Source organism: Nilaparvata lugens, chromosome 3, assembly GCF_014356525.2.
Source record: "Nilaparvata lugens isolate BPH chromosome 3, ASM1435652v1, whole genome shotgun sequence".
In the NCBI taxonomy this organism is placed as follows: Eukaryota; Metazoa; Arthropoda; class Insecta; order Hemiptera; family Delphacidae; genus Nilaparvata; species Nilaparvata lugens.
This window is the reverse complement of record NC_052506.1, coordinates 91,800,758-91,824,336: the sequence shown is the minus strand read 5'-3', so window position 1 is coordinate 91,824,336 and position 23,579 is coordinate 91,800,758. Positions and strand designations below refer to the sequence as shown.

The 23,579-nt window shown below is 33.7% G+C and overlaps 2 protein-coding genes across 2 annotated transcripts in view; one reads left to right on the top strand and one right to left on the bottom strand.

Moving 5' to 3' along the window:
- The first annotated feature begins 5,071 nt into the window (after positions 1-5,071).
- On the top strand, positions 5,072-16,594 carry LOC111063092 (coiled-coil domain-containing protein 43). Its single transcript, XM_039425041.1, has 4 exons — positions 5,072-6,071; positions 8,041-8,289; positions 11,124-11,335; positions 12,191-16,594. The coding sequence occupies exons 1-4, from the start codon at positions 5,904-5,906 to the stop codon at positions 12,261-12,263; spliced, it is 702 nt and encodes a 233-aa protein (XP_039280975.1). The 5' UTR covers positions 5,072-5,903; the 3' UTR covers positions 12,264-16,594.
- LOC111056911 overlaps positions 13,523-23,579 on the bottom strand; it is a 23,571-nt gene continuing 13,514 nt past the window's right edge. The window contains exons 6-7 of the mRNA XM_039422961.1: positions 20,577-20,868; positions 13,523-13,628 (exon numbers count right to left, since the gene is read on the bottom strand). Of these exons, the coding sequence (XP_039278895.1) occupies positions 13,523-13,628; positions 20,577-20,868 (398 nt within the window). The remainder of the gene's footprint in view (positions 13,629-20,576; positions 20,869-23,579) is intronic.

Below are 23,579 nucleotides of genomic sequence, written 5' to 3'. Positions count from 1 at the left end.
AAGCCGACAGTTGGTGACAATGTTGAGGAATGGAGAAAGAAGAAGGATGCACTTGTAAAAATCTCTGTATGTCCGCCACCAGCAGTACCTGCATTCAGATGAATTCAACATAAAATATAGCATTTATTCAGCATTTATAATAGTTGCGATTCAAAGTTCTATCAAAATTATATAAAAAACCGCGGTTTTCTCAAAAACCACTCCAACAATTTTGATCAAGCTCATAATATAAATTGACATTGGTAAGATCATCACCTGCCACAAGTGCCATATCTGTGAAGGTGCGTACAGATATACGCGCCGCGAACATGAACAATTCACTTTTAATCAGCTGACTATATCTGTATTTTCACAGAAACAGAAAGATACAGATATAAAAAGCTTGGCATCAGCTGTTTCGGATGGACACGTCAAGTCATCGGTCCAGGCTGCCTAAAAAGCAGTCGTTAGGTCATGTCAGAGGCCCTGAAATTGATCAGTTGCGACCTGAAAACTCTGTCACCAGACCTGAGCCAGCCAGGTAACTCGACATTATTATTATTATTATTATTATTATTATTATTAGCTGATTAAAAGTGAATTGCTCATGTTCGCTGCGCGTATATCTGTACGCACCTTAAGAATTGCAGATGCTCCGCCTTATCCATGTAATTTTTTATTTTCCATTTCTAATTTCTGAGCGAGCAGAAGGTGAGCAAAGCTCTTATAAATGAAATTGTTATTATTTGTTGGGATACTCCTCCTAGACCGTTCGACCAATGGTCATGAAATTTTGCAGTGATATTAAGTTGGACACGGTGACTGCTACTAGCAAATAATATTCTTTATCCGACTTCAGGACTTCTTATTGATTTTTAATAAATTCAGGAAGGTTATTGTGTTATCTTTATTTGAAAAAGTATGAAACATTTTGTCCAATATCCTTTTCCACTGAAACTTCGAGGTCAACATTTGAAGTCCAAGACTTAAAAACCAGAAAATCCTTTAAGCCACGTTTACACCAAAGTTGTTAACAAAATGCTAATAACTCAATCCTTATAGATTCTATTAGATTGAACGGAACTTGACAAACTCATATGATCATCATGTGTAACTATGATAAGTTATGTTCAATCTGATGAAATCTATAAGGATTAAGTTATCAAGATATTGTTAATAACTTTGGTGTAAACGCAGCTTAAGAGCATTTAATTTATTATATGGAATTCTAAATAATAATATTCATGCCAGATTTCAGCAATTTGAAAAATTGCCATGTTCCATGCAATAGAAAAAGACTTCTTGGTGAAAAAAATCTTGTGAAAAATTATGCTGCTCAATTGATGATTAAATTATTATTTTTGAGCTCTACCAACTCTTTCTTCTTTCAACTGTTTCTTATTTCTTTGTATAAACATATTTTTCATACCCCTTTTTATACCCCTTCACAAACTTACCTGAATCTAACTAAAATACTGTTCTCTTCTAATCTTATTAGTTATACTGAATCGTTGAGAATATTTAATTAAGTTCGTTATTATTTTCTTCTGTTTTCCTTTTTAATTGTAAAACTATAATTATTATATAACTACACGGACACGGACACGTAAGGACAGGACATAATTCACTCTGATGGACAGTATTACAAGAGGCTGTGGTTTTGAACTGCGCGAGGTCTACTGTTCATTGAACTACTAGTCAGCTGATCAATTTCAAAATAATAATACATTACAATGTGGTAGGTTAAATCCAAATTCATATCACATATGGATTTTAAATCATAGTCCTAAACCGAGGTTTATTGTGATAGTGGTTTATTACAATAAGGCTTTGAGCCAAGTTTGCTCAAACCTCTGTTCACACGACACCAACTTTAACACAAACCTTTATTATAAACTAAACCATATATAAATATTCTATATGAAGTCTTTGAAGTGTTTATAAACTTGAGATGAATTATAGTAACTCAAGCCTCCTCCTCCTCCTCCTCCTACTCCTTCTCCTTCTTGACCTCCTCCATCACCTCCTCAACCCTCCACCTACTCCTCCTCCTCCACCTTCTCCCCGTTATAAAAGTTATAAAAATTATAATGTACAGCAGACAGCATTGGAATATTCAAGAAATAGATTGTGAGTCATAAGAAAATATGATTGGACTAATGTGAATAATAGTGCTTACTATTTAATTTATAAAATCTATCACTTTATTTTTTAATCACACAATAATTATAATACAACTTGGATAAAATATAAAAATGAAAAATATAAATGAATGTTTAAATATAGATTGAAATACAAACCTCAGTACCCTTTTAAATTATTTTATCACAACATGATTCAGATATTAAATACCATTTTCAAGTTTGAAAATGAATCTGAATGTTTCAGACTTGAAAATGGCATTTAATGTACGAATCATGTTGTGATAAAATAATTTAAAAGAGTACTGAGATTTGTATTTCTATTTATATTACAAAAAGCCCTAAAGAAAAAGACAAATGGGTGTTTATATGTGATTGAGAAACTACTAGACCAATAAATTATTATGAAAGTTTGGGAATATGTTGTGTGAATAAGTCTCAAGTCTAGTAACACACACATCAATTTTTGAACTTTTTTATGCCATCCTAATAAATTTGATTAAATTGAACAAAATTTGACAAACATATATTATGATGTGATCATGAGTTTGTCAAGCTCCTGGTAGAGTTTATAAGGACGAAAAAAAATTGTTCATTCAAAAATTGATGTGTGTGTAGTTAGACTTTGGACGTTCGATAAAAACTTGTTAGAATTTTTATTGTACAACCAAAACTTGAAGTAGCTTTTAGACACATTGATTCTATATGCATTTTCAATTATTTGCTCCAGCTGCTTGCCAGCAGTAACATATTGCCATTTAAAAGCCAAAACATAAACTCCCACACATTTTCTTTTACCTTTGAACCAAATAAAATACTTCAACTAGAGTACGATCAATTAATAAAAAGAGTTTCATCAAATAAAATACAATTTATTAGGTCATGTTTATTTATAACTCGACTGCCTGTGTATCAGCCTGCAATGTAAACGCAATGCTGTGACAACGTCCCATGTTCATGAACATCACAATGTCCTACTTTTGTTTCTGTTTGTCTGGTAGGAATATGCAGTCGAAGATGTGAGACACTCCCTAAAGTAGGAACTTTGAATAATTTTACCCATTGAATAGTCAATATTGTAAATAAGGATATTTATTTAAAAAAACTCTTATTTTTCTGAAATACAAAAGTTTTTCAAGTTGCCCGATTTGAAAAAAATGTCATAATTAGTTTGTGGTTTATTTCTGGTTCAAAATTTTTCTTAATAACTCAATATCTTCAAGTTTTGAGAGTTTATTGAATGTCATAATTCTATTATATTCGATTTTTAATCAAATAAAAATTTTATTTCTGGATTGAAAAAATAACTCAAATCAATTCAAGAGGATAGCATAACCTATCATTTTTATTCATTCATAACTCCACCTTCATTGTATTATCATTCATCTCATCATCATCACCTAGGCTTACAATACTTCTACAAAGTCGCATTTGTAAAATAATAAATAATCAATATTATTGATTGATAAATTAACAGGATTGGCTCGTCAAGTGCTTCAAAGGCCTAGAAATCTTTCTAGTTTGATCACCGTATGACTTGTTTATCAATAATCACCTCGGTCGGTCTTCTAAAGCTGCGTTTATACCAAAGTTATTAACAAAATGTTTATTTTTCCGTCCTTATAGATTCTATTAGATTAAACGGATCTTGACAAACACATAGGCACATCATTTGTATGATAAGCTACAGTATGTTCAATCTAATAGAATCTATGAGGAAGGAAAAATAAACATTTTGTTAATAACTTTGGTGTAGACGCAGCTTTAGCTAGCCACTGAAAAGCCTTCCAACGGATACCACCAAATAGTAGCAAAACTGCCTTAAATATTACTAAGAATATTTCTGATATGAATTATGGAGTTGTCTGATACTTTCATTTAGGATGAAACTTTCATTACACATAGGATGTCTAATCTGGCAAGTCAAGCAGTTTATTCAGATCCAGTTATTGCAGATTCGGCTCATAGTTTCCAATACCGTACCTATGATTGACTCTTATTGGTAGAGATACGGTATATTTAACTTTGAATATCATATTTTTACCCTTTTGAAAATGAATATTTTTACAAATTTTGAATTTTATTTGGGAAGCTGTCAATTGTAATTAGGAATTGTGAATTGTAATTGAGAAATAGTAAGATGTAAGTTACTTGGGAATTGTTAATTGAAGATTAGAAAATAATCCACTTGTCCAACGTCATATTCCATACTTGCATTCTTTGCATGAATTTTAATTCATGAACAAGATCAACTGGATTTTCAATCAGATTTCTTAATTAAAACAGAAACTTCTGACTAACAAATCTTATTACCGCATCTCAAATTGAATTCATACTTTCTCAAATACAATTTACTATTCTTAATATTACATGATGTGATAACTTCTAAAATACAAATGTCTATTCTCAATTATTACAATTGATACTTTCTTGAAATTTAAAAAGGTATAGATTATTACAAGTCTGGTATAGGTAATACCTACACATTTATAATCAATTCAACCAGATTTTAGCTAATACTTAGCCGTGATAAAAAATAACCATTTAATAACAATAATAATGCTTTTATTAAATCAAGAGCTTTTACAAACACAATTTTGAATTAATACAATATAAAATACCTTTAAATAATAACTTATCCACTGAGTAAACTGAATTCCATTCAATCACAACAATACATGAAAAAGGATTGTCTGTTTCATTGTTAAATCATGACTAAGTGCCAAAAGCCGGTTAAATTTTAATCGTGTTTAATTCCAGGAGAGCCTATCAGACAAACCGTCTTATAAAAAATGCCTTTTCTGATTGGTTCTCGTGAAATTAATCACGGTTAAAATTTAGCCGGCTTCTGTGCAACTAACATTAATTAGAGATTATTAATATAAAATTTATCAAACAAATATGAGAAAAACAACATTGTAACAAATCATCTGTCTGTAATAATTATTTTAGTAAAAATAGAATATTGCTATTACCCGATTTCATTCTTTACCTATTCTTCCAGTTTTTTTTTAATAATGCAATGTTTCCAAATACCGGTAACATTGCCTATTAAAATTACGCCAAAGATGAGGCTAAAAACAGCGTTTTGAAGTGCATTATTGCATTTCAAAAATTACACAAAGTACATCTAATTGAAATTTTGTGAAGTTTATAACAAGATAAGCAATGCAATTATTACTGATAAGAATGTACTAGAATAATAATGTTTTAACAAATTGAAACCGGTGATTAGGTTAGTGATTAGTTTCCATAATGGGCCTACATTTTTAATTCATAATAAATTATTTTAAGTTGCTGTACTACTAACAAAGAATCTACTTTATTATTGTAGCTACAATAAATACAGCCTATCTAAATAATCTTCTACATAATTTATTTTATACATTAATACAAATAAATGTGAAAATGATTCAAACTTTTCTTTTAGCTAGCTCTACGTAACGTATTAAATATATATTGTTTTAAATTATTTTCATATAAGTATGTTAAGTTTTAAATCAGTTACCTTTGATTAAGCATGTAAGCAATAAACAGTAACATAACCTTTAAACCGTGAAGTGTAAAGCCACTGTGGTAAAGCTTTTACAGAGTGGAAACGTGGAACGATCCTATCGTTCCACTCAAGTTTATTTTTGTTTACATTTTTGACTGTCGACCAGCTCTCCAGTCGAACAGTTTATACCCACCCGTGCTGCAGCTGCAGCACAATGGCCATGCTTGAAGCTTGATCACTTTTATCTTTCCTTTTTAGGTTTTTTAGAATTTTATAAAGGATCAGCTATGGCTTCGGCTGTTGAGAGCAGTTTTGATTCTTATCTGTCTTTAAAACTACAAGAATTAAATACTGATGAAGGAGTATTTAGTAGTTATATAAAGTCTATACTTGAAGGAGATGAAACATTAGAAGAGAAAACTGAAGCATTAGAAGGAATTTTATCCGAAATAACGGTAAGATCATCAGCTTTTAAATAACTTATTTTGTCAAGAATTATTTTTACTTACTCATGATTTTAGTTTAAAAATTATGTATTTTTCTTATAGATAGTTGTGAAAATTGAATCACCATGTTTATTTTTTACATTTGTGGCTATTGTTACTAATAATATTGTGCCATCCTTTTTCTGAAAATATCAATTTTTGAGAAAGTTATTCAATTTACCAAAAATGACCGAAAATAACTCAACTAAAAGTTATTTTTGGTCATTTTTAGAAAAAAAATTGTTTTCCTAAGAAAACTTTTCAATTTTGATAGCTTGATAGTATACAAATCGAGAAACTTTGAAAAATATCACCAGTAGAAAGTTTATTTTTAGCCTTTGCACAGCCTTAAAAATTAGAGTGGCTATCTTATGCTTGCCTATCCTTAGCGAATTACGGGAGTTATGGGTCGTTAAAGTGCTAACTTTGTTTTATTTTCAGATCATAAACGGTTTCGAATATATTAACAGAACTTCTCTTAAAAATTCAAATAAATGTATCTTTCCAAATTAAAACATTTTATTCCCCATATCGTTCATAAATAAAAAATTAACATTTTTTGTAATTTCGATAACTTGTTTTTTAACTGGAGGATAACTGGAGGATTGTGATGGCAGTGGATAGTGTTGACGAATCTGTTTGTGGCTCTTGCCTAGAATTGTTCTCAAATAATGAAAAGTCTATAAATTGCGAGGGTTATTGTATGAAGTGGTTTCATATTAAATGTGTGAAAATAACAACGAATGAATTCAAAAAGATTAAAGACCTAAGTAGAAAAGTTTCGTGGTACTGTGACTTGGCAATTTGAATGTTAGGGAGACGATTGGAAATTCGAAGTCTACTACTTGTGTTAAGTCTACTTGTGATATTGTTTTGGACGGTTACTGTGAACAATTAAAACAGGTAAATGCAAATTATTTAAATCTGTGCAAAAGATTGGAATTACTAGATTTTTTTTACTGAAACCGCGAAAAACGCATATTAGAACAAAGCCAATGATATACTGAATGTATTAAAAAAACTCCAATCGAAAATTCAAAACCGTTTATGATCTGGAAAAAAAAACGGATTTAGCACTTTCAACAACCAATAATTCGCTTATTAGACCACTTGAAAACTTCAGTTGCCACTTTTTCTCACTGTTATAATGATCTTAACAATTGTATTGAAAAAGATTATCCAATTTAAATAAAAATAAAAAAATGTACCGAACAGCCTTGAAGCAAACTGTGTAGTGTACATTTATTCGTCCATCGGTTTTTGTAATTTCTTGATGAGAAAGAATCAGTTTCCTTTAAAGATTCTATTACATTAAAAATAACTTATCATAAATGATGAACATAATTATGTGTTTATCAAGTTTTGTCTAATCTAATAGAATCTATAAAGATTAAGTAATTAACATTTTGTTAATAACTTTTATGTAAACGCAGCTTAACTGATTCAACATTCAAAAGTGGTTGTAGACAAATATTCATTTTTTTTCAAATGTAAATATCATAAATATATACAAATTTTATTTAGATTTTTAAAAAATTGGTGATTCTTTTTCCATTTTCATTTATTTTTATCATTTTTAGATAAAATGCATTGTGCCGTAATTTTTAACATCACCTTTCATGTATTAATAGATAAGTGGGTGGTAAAAAGCGAGAAAGTTTCTCAGAATTATTTGCTTTTTTCAATTGCCAAAAGTAGTCTGAAGTTCTTATTCCTCAATGTGCCCAAATCTCAGTTTACTTGTGAGGTTAGACTTTGATGCAAGTCCACTTCCTATTAGGCTACTTCTACATAGACTACTTGTTAGTTTAGGTTTTAGTATTTTGTTAGGTTAGGTTTTGACAGTTGTTTATTGGGTTATGTTTTGGTGTTAGTCTACTTTGCATTTGTAGGCTGCGTGTTCGGTTAGGTTTTATTGCAAACTATTCGTTGTCGACAGGATGTGGACATCGGCAGACACTGTCGCGAAATAGTTGAGCAGTGGAACAGCAGTCAGCTGATGATCAGCTGTCAGAAGCAGCAGCAGCAGCAGCGGAATGAGGAGGATGTAGAGGAGAAGTTGGTGAAGCTGTTGGAGTCTGCGCAGACTCCGAGCAGTCAGTCACAGCAACAGGCGGCCGCAGCCGCAGTCAGTCGCACCGACGAGGAGCGCCGCATACGGCAGGCCATTTTGGCACAGTACAGTCAGGTATGAGCCATTGACCGACTATAAATCGGATATTAGTTGTCGGTTAGTTAGATAGTTTGTTTTATGAAGTTCAAACCTCTAGTTGATATTCAACTGTTATTATAATTTTTTGTTACTCGTAAGATTTAGAGTCATATGCTGGGCAAAGACTATAGAGAATAATGAAATATCCATACTGCAGAAGAAAGTGGTGAGAATAATTTATAAAATTAATGCATGGTATTATTGCATGCCTTGTTTTAAAGAAAAGAATTTGCTGACGTCTCTAGATATTTGGTGTAGCGAGCTTCGAGTATATGATCAGGTGGATCATCCCCATAATATTCAAAGTGGTGCAGAGTAAACGCATTTTTTTCGAACCGCTAGTACTCGGTGACGGGAGGGGGTATTGCCCTTGAACGAATGTTGTCAGACGGCCCATACTATGCCGTTTGAGTCGCTATGGAGCGTTGGAACGTACAACATCGTGTGTTTGCTGTCGATCGGTTTTTTAGAAACAATGAATCTGTAGTCACAGTGCAACGTCTTTTCCATCGATATTTTAGAGTTGAACGTCAAGGTGCAGTGCCTGATTGAAATACTGTACTCAGATGAGTTGCAGCGTTTAGAAGTACTGGTTCTGTGATGGAAAAGAAACCACCTCGTCTTCCCCGTTCAGTTCGTACTCCGGAACGGGGAAGACCAGTTGGTTTATTTTTCATCACAGAACCAGTACTTCTAAACGCTACAATTCATCGGAATACACTATTTCGATCAGGTACTGCACCTCGACGTCCAACTCCAAAAATATGGAAAAGCATTGCACTGTGACTAAAGATTCATTGTTTGTAAAAAAACTGCTCGACAGCGAACACACGATGTTGTACGTTCCAACGCTCGATAGCGACTGAAACGGTATAGTATGGGCCGTCTGCCAACATTAGTTCAAGGTCAATACCCCCTCCCGACGCCGAGTAATATCGGTTCGAAAAACTTTCTCTGCACAACCTTGTACAAGGTTAAGAGGAAATAAAAAATAAAAATTGAAGTACCCTTTTTTAAATTGTTTATTTACGACATGTTTCGGCCATGATGCCATTCAAGTAATTCAAGAGTAGTCCTAACAAATAAAGATAAGGTTTAGAGGTTTTGTATACTCACCTCATAGAATTTGCTTGAGAGTGACCCGTTTTATATGTGAATAAAAATATTCAATGCACTCCATCTCACATAAGAGAATTTGAGGGCTTGAGGGAGTTCAGAAGACATGTAATATGTCTATAAAAATTAGCGGATTCTCTTGAAATATGTTTTTCCTTCAGATACCTTGAAAAATGAGCATTTCTGCACTTATTGCAGGCCGCAAAGAATCACTTTTCCGCTCTAGTGCGCAAAGTGTTACTTTGCGTACTCCAGATTTGCAGCATGACAACGGCAAAATAGTTGGAAGGTTATATGGAGCACCAGTGCAGGAAAATCAAAATCAAGTTGGTAACACTGACTGTGGTATAGTGAGGTCCACGTTATAATGGCAGTGGAGAACAGCGTTGCCTTGCCATTATGTGCCTTGACACATTAATATGTGACTATATCACTATAGTCATTCCTAATGTCATTGACTAATGACTATAGTCATTTCTATGCTTACATAAGATAAACCCCCTTCAAGCAGTCAGATAAATTTTCAATTGAATTACTAATAATTATATTACTAATTTAATAATTATTATTATTCAATTTTAAATAAATTAAAGTTTTATTAAAAATAAAATTACACAGAAAAACATTTGATGGATTTCAGGGAATTTTACCCATAATTACCCACTTTCCATATTCAATGGTAACTGTAGGAAAAATTTAATGTGAAACACGTGCGCAAAGTTCGTTGCTTCACTCAAGAAACTATTATTCCGCACTCGCCTACGGCTCGTGCGTAAACGTTTCTTTCGGTGCAGCAAACTGTCACTTTGCGCACTAGTTGCACAAATAAATATTTTGTTTATTTATTATTTGTTTTGTTATCTTGTCTGTTGTGTTTGATAGGTGGAGTGTATTAGTAATATTAGATTACACTTTGATGTGACATATACTGCAGGAGCTCTGCTTCCTTGTTGTAGTTCCACATGACTAATATGTAAAGTATCTAAAGTTATACTGCATCTCATAATGAGAAAATACATTTTCAATAGACTAGTACACATAATATTCAACAGTTCTTCGTACAGTTCTTCATCTTTAACAAACTTACATGCCCGGTTGCTCATGTGGGCATCATCCACTAAAGCCTTTGAATTTTAATCATGATTTAGTCCAATTCACGAGGACCAATGAGAAAAGATTTCTCTGATTTAATCACGGTTAAAATTCAACAGGATTTTTTGCAATTGGATCATGGAGTGGCTTCTGAAGTGATTTATTCTTTATTTCTCACAATGAGTACATAATTGATATAATAGGGAGAGGAGAAATAAGTTGACCTTTTGCTATTTCTCTGCCAAGTTTAGATAAGGTTGCACGTAGTCCGAAGCAGTTCAAGTCTTGAGTAAACGTTTGTGCACAATTTGAGTGCAAACGTTTTGCGCAACTTAATAGATGGTAAACTTGATATTGTTCGAAAAAGATGGCTTTTGCACATTCCTCACAAATAACTATATCGGAGAGTCTATAGTCAGAGGGCACTTTCGAATACATTCCATTCGCTGTTATTTCAGAGTAAAAATCTACAATTATTTTCAGTTATTGTGTCTACGGATTAATCATTACAATTAGTTTGGAAGGAAGGTTAGATTATTATTGCCTATTTACCTATGTATCGTATTTGAGAAAATTGTAACATTCTCATTTTTCTTTTTCAGACATCGGACAAAGACAGTGACGACGAAGGAGGAGAAGGAGGAGGAGGTGTTTCGAGTAGTGATGGAGCAGGAGGAGGCGGAAGAGGAAAAGGAAAGGAGAACTGTTTGTTTCGCAATACAAACGCGGCGGCAGTACAACAGGCTGAGAAGGAGAAACGAGAAAAGGCGAAAATAGACAGTCAAAAGAAGAAGGATAAGGACAAAGAAGACCGGTGAGATTTCAGAATTGAAATTTATTCAGGGGCCTGTTTCATAAGAATTATAGGATATGAAGAGCTAATTGTAGGATGTGCGATTCACTGTAGTCAACTCACTTTCACTGTCAACATTCCTGAAAAAATACGATACCAGTACTTCCATTTAATAAGGCTGTCAGTTTGAAGAGAGTCTCACTATAGATACGCATTGAAGACAAGCACTATACACAAACAGATAAGAAGTGCTCCATAAAGTAAAGTAAATTCGTATGGTTTTTGTTGGTGGGGAGTCCCTTGCGGGAAGGTCCCACCGCCTGAATATATAATTTAAGCCGTCAATGGGCCATGAAGTGTTCCATGTTGATTGTTGGAGGATCTCTGACTGCAAGTCAATTGAATTTGTTATATTGTTTGTAAAATAGGCCAACCGAATTGAAAAATGTGGTGTGGCGAAACGGTACTTCTATTTGGACCATATTATGTTTAGTTAGGATTGAAAAACCACGCAACCGCTATCAGCACTTCTGTGTGAATTAGGCCTCAGGGAGAGTTAATTTCGTTGAATTAACTAATTTAATTTATACTTTTGTATTTTTTAATGTCAATCACAATAATATGTGTTAGAGATCTCTGTAAATACGTCATTTTATGAATGTATTTTGATGAATAAATTAAAATATGGTTTATCTTCTTCGAGTTCTTCACACTTGTACATTCTATTGATTTCAAAATGTACTCCAATAACAATTTCAACATGATTGTGTATAAAGTATTTCCAATTTGTTAATAATGAATATTATGTAATGACTAACTTGACACACATGTATTTCAGTACTGCATACAATTTCTTATTGGTTCTCGTGTTTGCAGTGAAAAGCAAAAACAATTGCAGCAGGAGAAGAAGGAGAAACGGAAAACACAGAAAGGCGAACGCAGGAGATAGCAAAGAAGGGGAATAGGAAGTGATCACGCACAACGGATAACGATAGGAGTGCAACAACCAGATGAAAGATTCGAAATAATTCTCCAAGATTCAACTTGCAAACTCCACAACTTTAGACTGATGGTGCATTGGATCGAACGTATGTGATAATGCTAGCCAGGTACTCTTTCCAGCTTTTTTACTCAAACTTTATTGTTACAACGTTTTATCGTGCTTTCAAAAAGTGAACGTGTTGAACAACTCCGAGCTTTCATACTCTCAAAATGTATTATTTTCTTAGTTTCAGTATCTAATTGTATGTATATTGGGTGATCCGATTTCTGCACTAACCAGTAAGAATAATCTTCATACATAAGAATTGAAAAATATATTTTCAAAAAACAGAGCCATGTTATTCATATTATTTTATTCCCTTTAATTTGGTTACTATTATTACTTGAGCCTAAGGGCCGTTTGCATAGTGGAAGTGTAAACTTAATTTTATTTTAAACTGGATTAAATCCATTATAAAGTCTCGTTTGTTTACATGTGACTCATTTAAAGTTAAAGCCACCAACTGATTAAATCCAGTTAAGCTTTCACTTTGCTAACGACCCTAAGAATGTTATTTTTTTCTATAGTGTAATTTATGCACTCGTATTTCATGTATATCATTGAAAATAATCCAATTTAATCATAATACGCTTATCCTTCTGACAATATATACCGGCAATACATGAAGTATGTTGTAATAGGCTACATGAGTACTTCTCGTTTTAATTTAATGCGTGTTTGAACATTTTTTATTGCAAATAAGGTTTGCTTGATAATTGGATCACCCGGTACTCAATAGCAGAAAAAAATTGTAATGCAATAACATTGAACAAATGACTATAAATTTTCACCACAATTGATTTATTTCATAAGTAATGTATTTATTGGAATAATGGGAATTAGAGTATCGAGATAATTTTGTAGTCGAATCTAGTCTCTTGTCATCATTAACGTACATAAGATTTGAGAAAATATTTTTAAAATATGATATATTCATCATCTTCGGTTGGCGCATCTTCATGAGACGGCTCTGGTTCGCCTTCCATTGTAGGCTCATAAAGGCCGGGGGTGGAGTATAAGTATGATAAACTCTTAATGCTTGCAAGATATACTGATGAACAGATATTGACGATTGTATTTCTTCTGAACTCAGAAATCGTTGCAATAAAATGATCTATCTAATGTTGACTTCGCATATTCGCATACCACCTATTGGCTGGTATAGCCTACTGATGGGCCAACTCGTCCACGTCCTCGTTCCCGACGGAGGCGTCTGCGAGTGCGACCGCGATGACCATGAGATGCTGCATCAGCAGCTGGAGCAACTTCCACCTGTGCAACACCTGCTACTGGCAAATTATTGCCAGCATCTCCCTCCTGCGGACCCGGCAGAATATTCTCCATCTTCGAAATTGAAATGATGAATTCAGATGTCAGATAAACAGCTTCGATCCTTCGTTTGATGCTATTGATACCGGAATGAATAGTTATGTTGTTGTCTCTATTTTATTTATTTATTCATATGGCTTTTATCGGCAGAGAGATCCTTTTGGATGTTCTGCCTTGCCGTATTACACAATTTCATCTCCTATTAACACTCAAGTTTATAGGATATATTTTGGGTTCTTCATGTTTTCCCACTAGAAAACACATATTACACTTTCACTTCCTTAGTTTCTATTTTATAAAATTTAAAATTAAGAAAACTTATTTTTAAACACAATTCACATTTACAAAGCTAACAATTATAAAATTTTTGATTAATTATCAATCCAGCCTGGCAGTTGGATTATTATTAGCTCCGGATTTGGTTCGCATTATTTGGAAAACATCTCTACGTGATTCTGATTTTGTAAATTGTCAAATTTTTAAGGATGCAAGGTTTTCATCCAGAACTAATTCTTCTGCCAACAGAATAGAGCTTTCAATACGCATCAGAAATCCAAGGAAGGCAGTCTTTCTTGGAGAAGCTAATACTTTTACATTATTCTTATTGACCTTCAATGCTAATTTGCTACTGTACTTTCTGGCTTCCACCAGGAAATATATAACCCTTTCTGAATTTTCCTTTTTCAGTCCAAAACTATTTTCACTGAAAGAGTTCAATACATCAAATAAATCATTGAATAAACGTAAAAAACAGGTTTCCTCTGCCCCTTCAATTGTGCCAGCTTGTCTCTATGTCAAGTATTTTATTCAAAACATATATCTAACAAAATATCACCTTCCTTGCTACACCGAACGTCGAAGAACAATAAACAATAAATTATTTTTAGGAAGCAAGAACTGAAATGACTCACCGAAAAAATGTAATTTCCACATCCAAGAATATAATTACTTGTAATTGATTTAGAAGGCTTGTAATGCTGCATACTTCTTCTCAACTGATCAATTAATAATTGGGTCTTGCATAGAGAAACGATTTTGATATTTTCAAAAAAGTCACAACCATCTTCAAAAACATCGTAAAAACGCACACCAAATTATTAATTAACTGTTCTTGAATCAAAAATTTATAATGTCCTTGTCCATGACTATAATTGATTGTAATCATTGTAGAAGACTGGCAGTGCCTTTTAATTACTTTAAACTAATTTATTTTCAAGTTCTTGAGTGAAATATATTATTTTTAGACCACATAAAGCATTTTTGAAATTATTTTTTAAAAAATATCTGTATACTTGATTCAAATGCAGATATCACGAATTTATATTTTCAATTTCTTCTTTGTCTCTTTTCTGTTTAGGGCTACTTGTAATATAAATAGAAATACTAATCTCAGTTGTTATAAAATAATTGAAAAAGGGTACTGAGATTTGTATTTATATTTAAATTTATTCTTTCTCTTGTTCAAATGATGTTGTATTTGCTCAGGTCAGAATTGAATACAAAAATTCCTGACCCTCTTGTGAAACCATAGTTGGTTCAGGGAGAACTTCAGCAATTTAATGAATTGGTACATCATCAATATCATCCTTTGGAGGCCAGATGAATTTGTTGTCTCACTGGTTCCTGAGGAACTTGACTTTGGCCCCCTTTTCATATGAATGAATTATCTGCCTAATGAAGTAATGACGTATTCGTTTATTTGAAGCATATTTGACAACCACTCATGAACCAGATTGTGGCATTTTAGAATCAATGTCTGTAGTGGTACTCTGGAGCAGGCATTGATTGAGAACTTGTTCTTTATAAAAAGGTCTGATACCTGTAGCTGAAAACCCTGATCGTATGTTGTTGGCGATGCTCTCCTTCATATTGTTTAAAACTGTATCAAGGAGTCTTGGAAACTCATCATTCCAAGTCTCTAAAGGCTTTCCCACATCCAGTGGCAGAGTAAAGTGAGTTGTATTTGGTGGTAAGCAAAGGAACGAAATGTTCAGTTCATTGCATTTTTTTATTATGTCTCCAGAAAAGTGGCTAGATAAGTTGTCTTCTATCAGCATTTTTTGTCCAATCCGGTTTTCAGCCCATGGGACTACAATAGTGTGGAACCAGTCCAAAAAACAACATTCATTAAATCACCCTGACTTGGTTCTGTTGTATCTGGCTCCTGGGGTTCCACCTACTGTCCAAGAGGACTACATCCCTTCAGCCTTGTAGACAATGTATGCTGGTAGAAGTTCACCATCATCAGTGCATGCGAACATGACAGATGTTGCACTCTTTGTAAAATTCATGACTCATTCTGATCTTTTCGCACTTTGCTTGGAAATAATTTTCTTGTTTTTTTTTGGGGTCATCCACCATATTTGTTTCGTCGTAGTTAAGAATGTTGCGTGGTGGTATTGACTGGACACTTGTATATGTAAGTGATCGAAATAAGTCAATCTTTTTCCGAGGTCACAGTACGAGATTACTTAATATTTTGACACATATTTTGGCTCCAATGTTATAATTTCAGAGCCTAATAGAATGAACAGGAGAACAAACTAGACATTTGCTAAAATACAAACTATTATTTATTAAAGTCCTCAATATTTAATAAATTAACAATTTTTCACTAAACACCATGAATATACATTTATACAAAAAAAACAAGTCCTATATTCTAACAATATATATTACATGCAATAGGGAAATTCTTCAGAAAAATCTTATTTACTATGAGAATCAAAGGTAATTATAGTAGGGTCAACCGGGGCTATTATGATACAAAATGAGAAACTCTTAACATTAGCTAAAAATCTAACCACATTTGAACCAAACAAAAAATACCTTAATATGTATTTTTAGCTTCTTTATACAATCAAGTGAGTAAAATAAATGTATTTTTCAAGGGAAAGTGAGAAAAAAAAAGAAAAGTATGTATCATAGTAGCCCCACCAGATGGGCCGTGATACACACTGCCACAAGGCAGGGGCTAAAGTGATATAGTGTTGTATTTCAGTCTATAGTAGCAATAGAAAGATGACTGAGTTACTGTGATATAGCCCATGGCTTAGTGTATCACCAGTATTTTTTTAATATTTTTTTAATCAGCCATCTTGGAGTTATGGGGGTTTGAATGTTGACATGTACCGACACTTAAAATATTTTCTGGATTTAACAATGTAAAAAACTAGTTTATTCAATTTCAAAATGCTTCAAAGCAAGTTTAAATTATCTACATGGATAGATAGCCTACATACCTGAACAAATGGCGATGGTGATGGTGTTGGTACCTCAATCTGGTGTCTCAAAATGGTGATGGTGTCTCAATCATGTTATTGTGCCTCATAGTGTAGTGTCATTATTCTGCTTTATACTGTAGTGCTTCCAATTCGTCATTTTCATCTCTTGATTTTTTTCTTAATAAATCACTTTAGTCTTTTAAAATAGGAACTAGGCTAATAATAATAAAACTTGATATGTACATTATTTACATTTTCCTCTTCAGGTCTATTGCATGTTTTACTTTTCGAAAGTCATAGGGAAAATGAGTTCCCCCCTTCGCCCAGGCTGGGGTTCTGGCAAGTGCTCTATAACGTCAGTAGATTCGACAATGGACAAATCTTCTGGTTCTTTCCAGTTGAAGGTCGTACTTGTTGAAGTTTTCTCTCTTTCTCTTGTAAACTTCACTAAGTGAAGCAGAAAGCATCCAAGCCACACCAAGGTCAAACTGAGATATTCACGTTTCAAGTTCACAATATACAAAAGTCTGTAAATCCAACCATTATCAATATTTTTGTCCAAATTTTGGTCAGGGTATACATTTCTCCTGTTTATTTTGTACAATAACTCTAAAAAATCGAAAAAATATTTTTTTTGTGGGTTGGATGCTTTCTGCAGAATAGGCTACTGGACAAAAAGGACCTTTATACAAAAAGCATCCAAACCATACAAACCTAAGACAACACTAATAACGTTCAAGCTTTTGCATATAAATTAATCAATAACTCCAATCTCCTTTAATATGACTATTCAGTTCCACATTAGAATATACATTCCAACTTTCTTGCATTTTACAATCATTGCAATGCCCGGTTTCTCAGTTGTTCGTTCAATAAACGGTTTATGGATTCAATAGCACTATTGAATCAATAAACATGTGTTTAGAAACGCAATTTTTATTTTTATTGATTCAATAATTTATTGAACGACTAAGGCTATGTACACATGGTAGCGTCGCACCGCGCGGTTTGAAACGCGCGTCCGACCGCGCGGTGTGATATACAATGGAGCTAATGGTAGCGTCCACATGCACCACTCACTCAAATCTGGACGCGCCGCGCACTGCGCCCCCCAGACTTTCAACCTGAACCGCGCGGCGACAGCGCAGTTCCCAGTACACTACAGTCAGTTGGACTGTACACATGAGAGCAGTCGGACGCCAGTTTTGATCTAGTTCACTTGTTTTGTGTAGTGATTTTACAGCAACTCTGTTCAGTGTGCAGCCATGGAAATGAACAATTTTGACACAGAATTGTTTATAGAAGAAGTAAAAAGTCGACGTGTCATATGGGATATGGCGAGTCCTGATTACAAGAACAGAACAAGAACTTGATGCCAAGTCGTCTTTTACGATCTCAAACAACTCGTCAAAAGATGAAATCGACATTCGCAAATAGTTAAAAAACTTGGGTTCGTATTTCCTCAAGTTAGGGTAAAGTGTCACAAAAGCCCAATCCGTTAATCTATCGGTCAAATTAGGGTGAACCTAAAAGTTTCTTTGCCTTCGTTTTCTCGCTTTATATCTACGATACACAAGCCACATACATGTTACCTCTTCAACTTCCATTGCTAAACTGGAGGTGGACGCTGCGTATAAAACGCTCGCATGTGTACAACTGCAGAATTTTGGACGCGCGTCGCACCGCGCGGTGCGACGCTACCATGTGTACATAGCCTAAGAAACCAGGCATTATGTGACCTTTAGAATCGTACAGATACTTTTGTATGTTGGATAATTTCTGATATAAATCACAATGCTGTTTATCAGGGAGGAAGTTGTCATGGATGATGGGTATTTACTCAAGATAATGATAACTAAATGAATTATTAAAATAAAATCTTGTTTCAAATCATATATATTCACAAAAGTTCAAACATTCTAAAAAGTTACAAAAAAATCCAAATAGATAGGTACCTATTGTAAGAATTGAAATCAGTAGCCTACATTATTGACTTTCTGTGTCAAAATCAAGATTTGCCACATTATACCCTTCAATGTCTTCACAAAAGTTAGTCTGGGTTGGCCCATTCTCTAGACTTTCATAAAAAAATTGGGCATCAGCTGGTATCAAATGTTTTATTGATACCAAGTCTTTGAGTTTTGCCTCCTGTATTGGTTTTCCAATGGGCCACAGCAATCCCATCTCACTCAAGTTAAAGAGCTGCTCTGGCCTTTCTTGATGCCTTTTTGCCCGTCTTTTTATATCGATCACATGCTCTGTGCTGGAGAACGATTCCATCATTACATACAAATGAATGAATGTTCATTCGATTTCAGTTTGATCTGCCTAATATGGAACCAATTTACTTTTTTATTTTCTACAGAAATTTTTCTGTTTGTTATTTTTTTTCGACACTGACTGTCTAAAAAAAGTCCTCCCTCTTCATCTCATATACGATGAGTGGCATCTTCTTCCTACAGCTTCTCATAGCGTTCATGTAGTCTGTAGGAAGATACAGTGTCTGTTGATGCTTCAGAGCACATTCGATGTCACCAAACATTGCATCATTCGGCAAAAAGCTGTGCCCAGAACATAAAAATTTTAATGTTACTGTTTTCAATGTAGGTGAGGAATGCAGCAGAGATTTTAGGAATAGAGTCAGCTTGATATTTCTATTTTGGCCTCCACATGCATCACTCCATAAAATGAGGTGTTCAATTTTTTCAGATACATGAAGTGATGCATGCTTAGCTATACATGACCCTATCTCTTGTGCTCCTCTCCCAGCAACTCCTTCCACCCACACATAGCAATAATCTTTATTCTCTTTCCCACTGTGAATACCAGCATTATAAACCCAAATCTGTCTTTTATAGAAAAGGATATTTGTTGGAACTCGGGGGAGTGGAAGTGTCTTCTCAAGATCAAAAGTGAGGCACTCAATGTTTTCATTCTCTTTTGCCAGGATCATATCTCTTTTTAAAAGTTTTCTAGCCTCTTCTGCTCTATCTAAGTGGATTTTGTGTTCATTTTCATATTTTTTTCTCTGTTCATCATTTTTTTCATTCCTTACTTTAATCATCAATGTGTCACAGATGTTGCATGTATCTTTTTTCAAAGCTTTTGTTTTCAAATTAAACTTTTCATAGAATACTTTTTTGTAGAATGATAAACTTGCTGGTTCATTCACCTCTTCACAATAAACATCATACATTTCTGTAAGGTAGTTCCAACAGGTAAATACTCTTTAGCTGTCTCTTTTCGACAATAATGAGAAACATATTTTGGAATTCTCTCTATTTGACTAATAATTTCTTGAACTTTTTCTGATGGGAGCTTATTGAAACCACCTTGTTTTTGACCCCTCTGGTCAGTAATGGGAGCTCTGCCATTGAATTTTTTCAATGCAGTATTAATTCTGCATGGGGTGATGCCAAGAGGTTTACAGAACATCTCTCGGCAAACAATTTTTGAATCTAGAGTATATGTTCCAGAAAACATTCTTTTCTCTGTGTTGTGGCCATATGTGCGTTTTTTGGGGGCTTCTGAAACACAAGCAGCTATGAATGTAGTTTGAGCATCATATGATCCTAATGACCAGAATCTTTGAAATTCTTTTTCAGCATTCTCCACCCCAATAAGTCTAGAGCATTGTCTTTTACATGGACATGGAGTACTGTCAAACACTTTTTTGTCTATCAATTTGTCCTTGTAATTTATATAGGGACTATTGCTATTTTTCTTCTTCTTCCTGCTCTCTCTTGTCTCATTTTCATGCTTTCTTTTCCTACCTTTTGCTGGCCTTCCATTTCTTGGATTACATGGTTCTTCTTCTCCCATATCCAGTTGGCACCCACTTCCAGTAACATCACCAGTTCCCATATCACTGTCTTCATTGATAATGATCTCAGAAACCTCTGCATTGAAGTCACTCTCTGTTGAAGCTTCCGCATTGGCTGATTCCGAAGTTTCTGATCCTGAAAAAAGCATATTTGTTAGAAGTGAATATCAAACAAATTAGTTCATGGTTAATAATGATATTTATTTGAATTATCTTCTTCAATATCAGTTTCAGAGTAGGTACGGTAAACTAAAACAAAATTCTATTTCTAAAATTGAGAATCCGAAGGAAATCTATGAGATATAAGAGGAACTATAGGTCCTATTATCACATTCAGTAGCCTACTTCATGAGTACATACAGCATGAAATACATATCAGTGAACTCTAGGTGGAGCCCACACCTTGTAGGCTACATATATGTAGGCTATAGTTTCTTTAGTCAATTTTGACTGTGAGAGTATCTTCAGACCTTAGCAATATTATGAAAATTCCAATTATTAGGATATCCCAGTCTGAAGAATTGATTGATTGATTGATTGAGTACTTTATTTATGTAGATTACAATATATACTGTCTTATACACTTATATACAATACAGCAAAATTATAGATGAATTTACATGATATAGACTAAGAAAATAATTATTGAACTGTATATGATATGAAAAAGCAATTTGTAATATAATAACTATAGATAATAATTATATTGTTATGCATCTACATAAATTGGCGGAGCTTTGGACATACCAATGTCCATTCTTCGGAAAGAATATTAAAAATATCCTCCCCACTAACTTTCTACCAAAACGTTAATTTCATTATTTAAACTAAGGATTTATTTATTAAATGAAATATTGTGAAAGTTTTAATCAATATGAATATTTAAGAGAAAAAAACAGAAAATTGATAAAGTAAAATAATTATATAGGTAGATAAGATCAAATAATTGATTAATAAAATGAAGTAGGCTGAAAGTCAACTTTCAGTAATATACAGCAGTATGCAGTGGATAATTTATTGAAATAACATGAGTTTATATAATATATATATATATATATATACAATTCGTTCTATAACAGGTTTAAAGGTTTGTATTTGTGGGATGGGTGGGGGATGGTTGTCATGTGATCGTTCTAGGGCCGGACAGTTTCAGTCATTTGTTCCAAAAGATGTTTTTTTAAAGTCAGGATGAAGCTCGCTCGGCTCTCGATGGACCTAATTGAAACAGGAAGTGCATTCCATGCACGACAGGCACTGACTAAGAAGGATTTTGTGAAAATAGTAGTTCGATGATTGGGTATCCTCAAAGTACTTTCTCCGGTTCTAGTATGTGAAGCATCTATCCTCCTACCTTCAGAGACAAATTTGAAATCATCTTTAAAATAGTTCGGATTACCGTATTTCAAGATATCTCTAACAAGCTTGACTATTCGAAAAAGCCTTTGATTGGGAAGCTTTAATGTTGAACTAGCAATGTGTGCTGGGGTGATATGATCATGGCGTTGGAGAGAGTAGACGAAACGTAGACAATAATTTTGGCAACGCTGTAGTTTATCATTCAGAGTGACTTGCATATCGTTAAGAACAGAATTACAATACATTAAATGTGGGAAGATGAGAGATTGAACCAATAATAATTTAATGTTTCTAGGGAGAATATCGTGCATTTTCTTCAATGCATGCATGGCTGAGAATACCTTTTCACAAGTTTTGTTCACTTGTTCTGACCAGTCAAGAGTATTATTCATAATAATGCCTAAATTTTTAACTGAGCTACAGTAAGGAATGTCATTACCATCTACACTAATTTTGTGAATCGATTTAAGGTCAATATTGTTTATAAGACGAGAATATCCAATTATAATGAGCTGTGTTTTGATGGGATTAAGCTTAAGGCCATTTTTCTTTGTCCATTCCACTATCGAATTGATATCCTGATTCATTATTCCAACTGTTTCGTTAATTTTTGTGATGGGACAGCTTAAATATATTTGAAGGTCGTCTGCATAAGTATGGAAACTGGAGAATTTGATAATGGAAGAAAGGTCATTAGCATACAAAGTGAAGAGGAGAGGGCCTAAAATTGAACCTTGTGGTACTCCATGCATAACGTTTTTCCAAGTAGACTTTTTGTCACCGACAGATACACATTGTTTCCTACCTAATAGATAGGATTTAAACCAAACTAACGAGTTGTGACTGAAACCATAGCCAACTTATTCAGAAGGACTGTATGATCAACAGTATCAAATGCTTTAGAAAAATCAAATAGGGTGAGGATGGTGCATTTTCTTTGGTCCATAGCTAACCTTATATCATCAGTGACACGAAGCAGAGCTGTTTCAGTTGAATGGAATTTTCTAAAGCCTGATTGAAAGTTATGAAGCTTACTATTGTTGTCTAGAAATTTTACAACTTGAGCATGAATGAGTCTTTCTAGCACTTTGGACAATGCAGGTAAAATACTGATTGGTCTAAAATCCTCAACTTTATTGGGTGATGGAACTTTATTTAGAGGACGAACCAGAGCAAACTTCCAGTTTTCAGGGAAAATGCCTTCTTCAATTGACTTGTTGAAAATGTATGTAATGGTTGGTAAAACAGCAAATAACATTTTCTTGATAAATTTAATAGGAATTTTGTCAACACCCGTAGCATTACTATGAATACGTTGAATTGCTCTGAAAGTGTCTTCTTCTGAGATTGGATGGAAATGAAATTGATCAGTAATTGGTAAATCTAAGTTTGTAACCTGCTCTTCAAGATTATCGATATGATTAGCTATGACAACTTCGTCGCGTTGGTTAGAGTGTGAAACGAAATGGTCTTTTATATTGTTCAATGGTA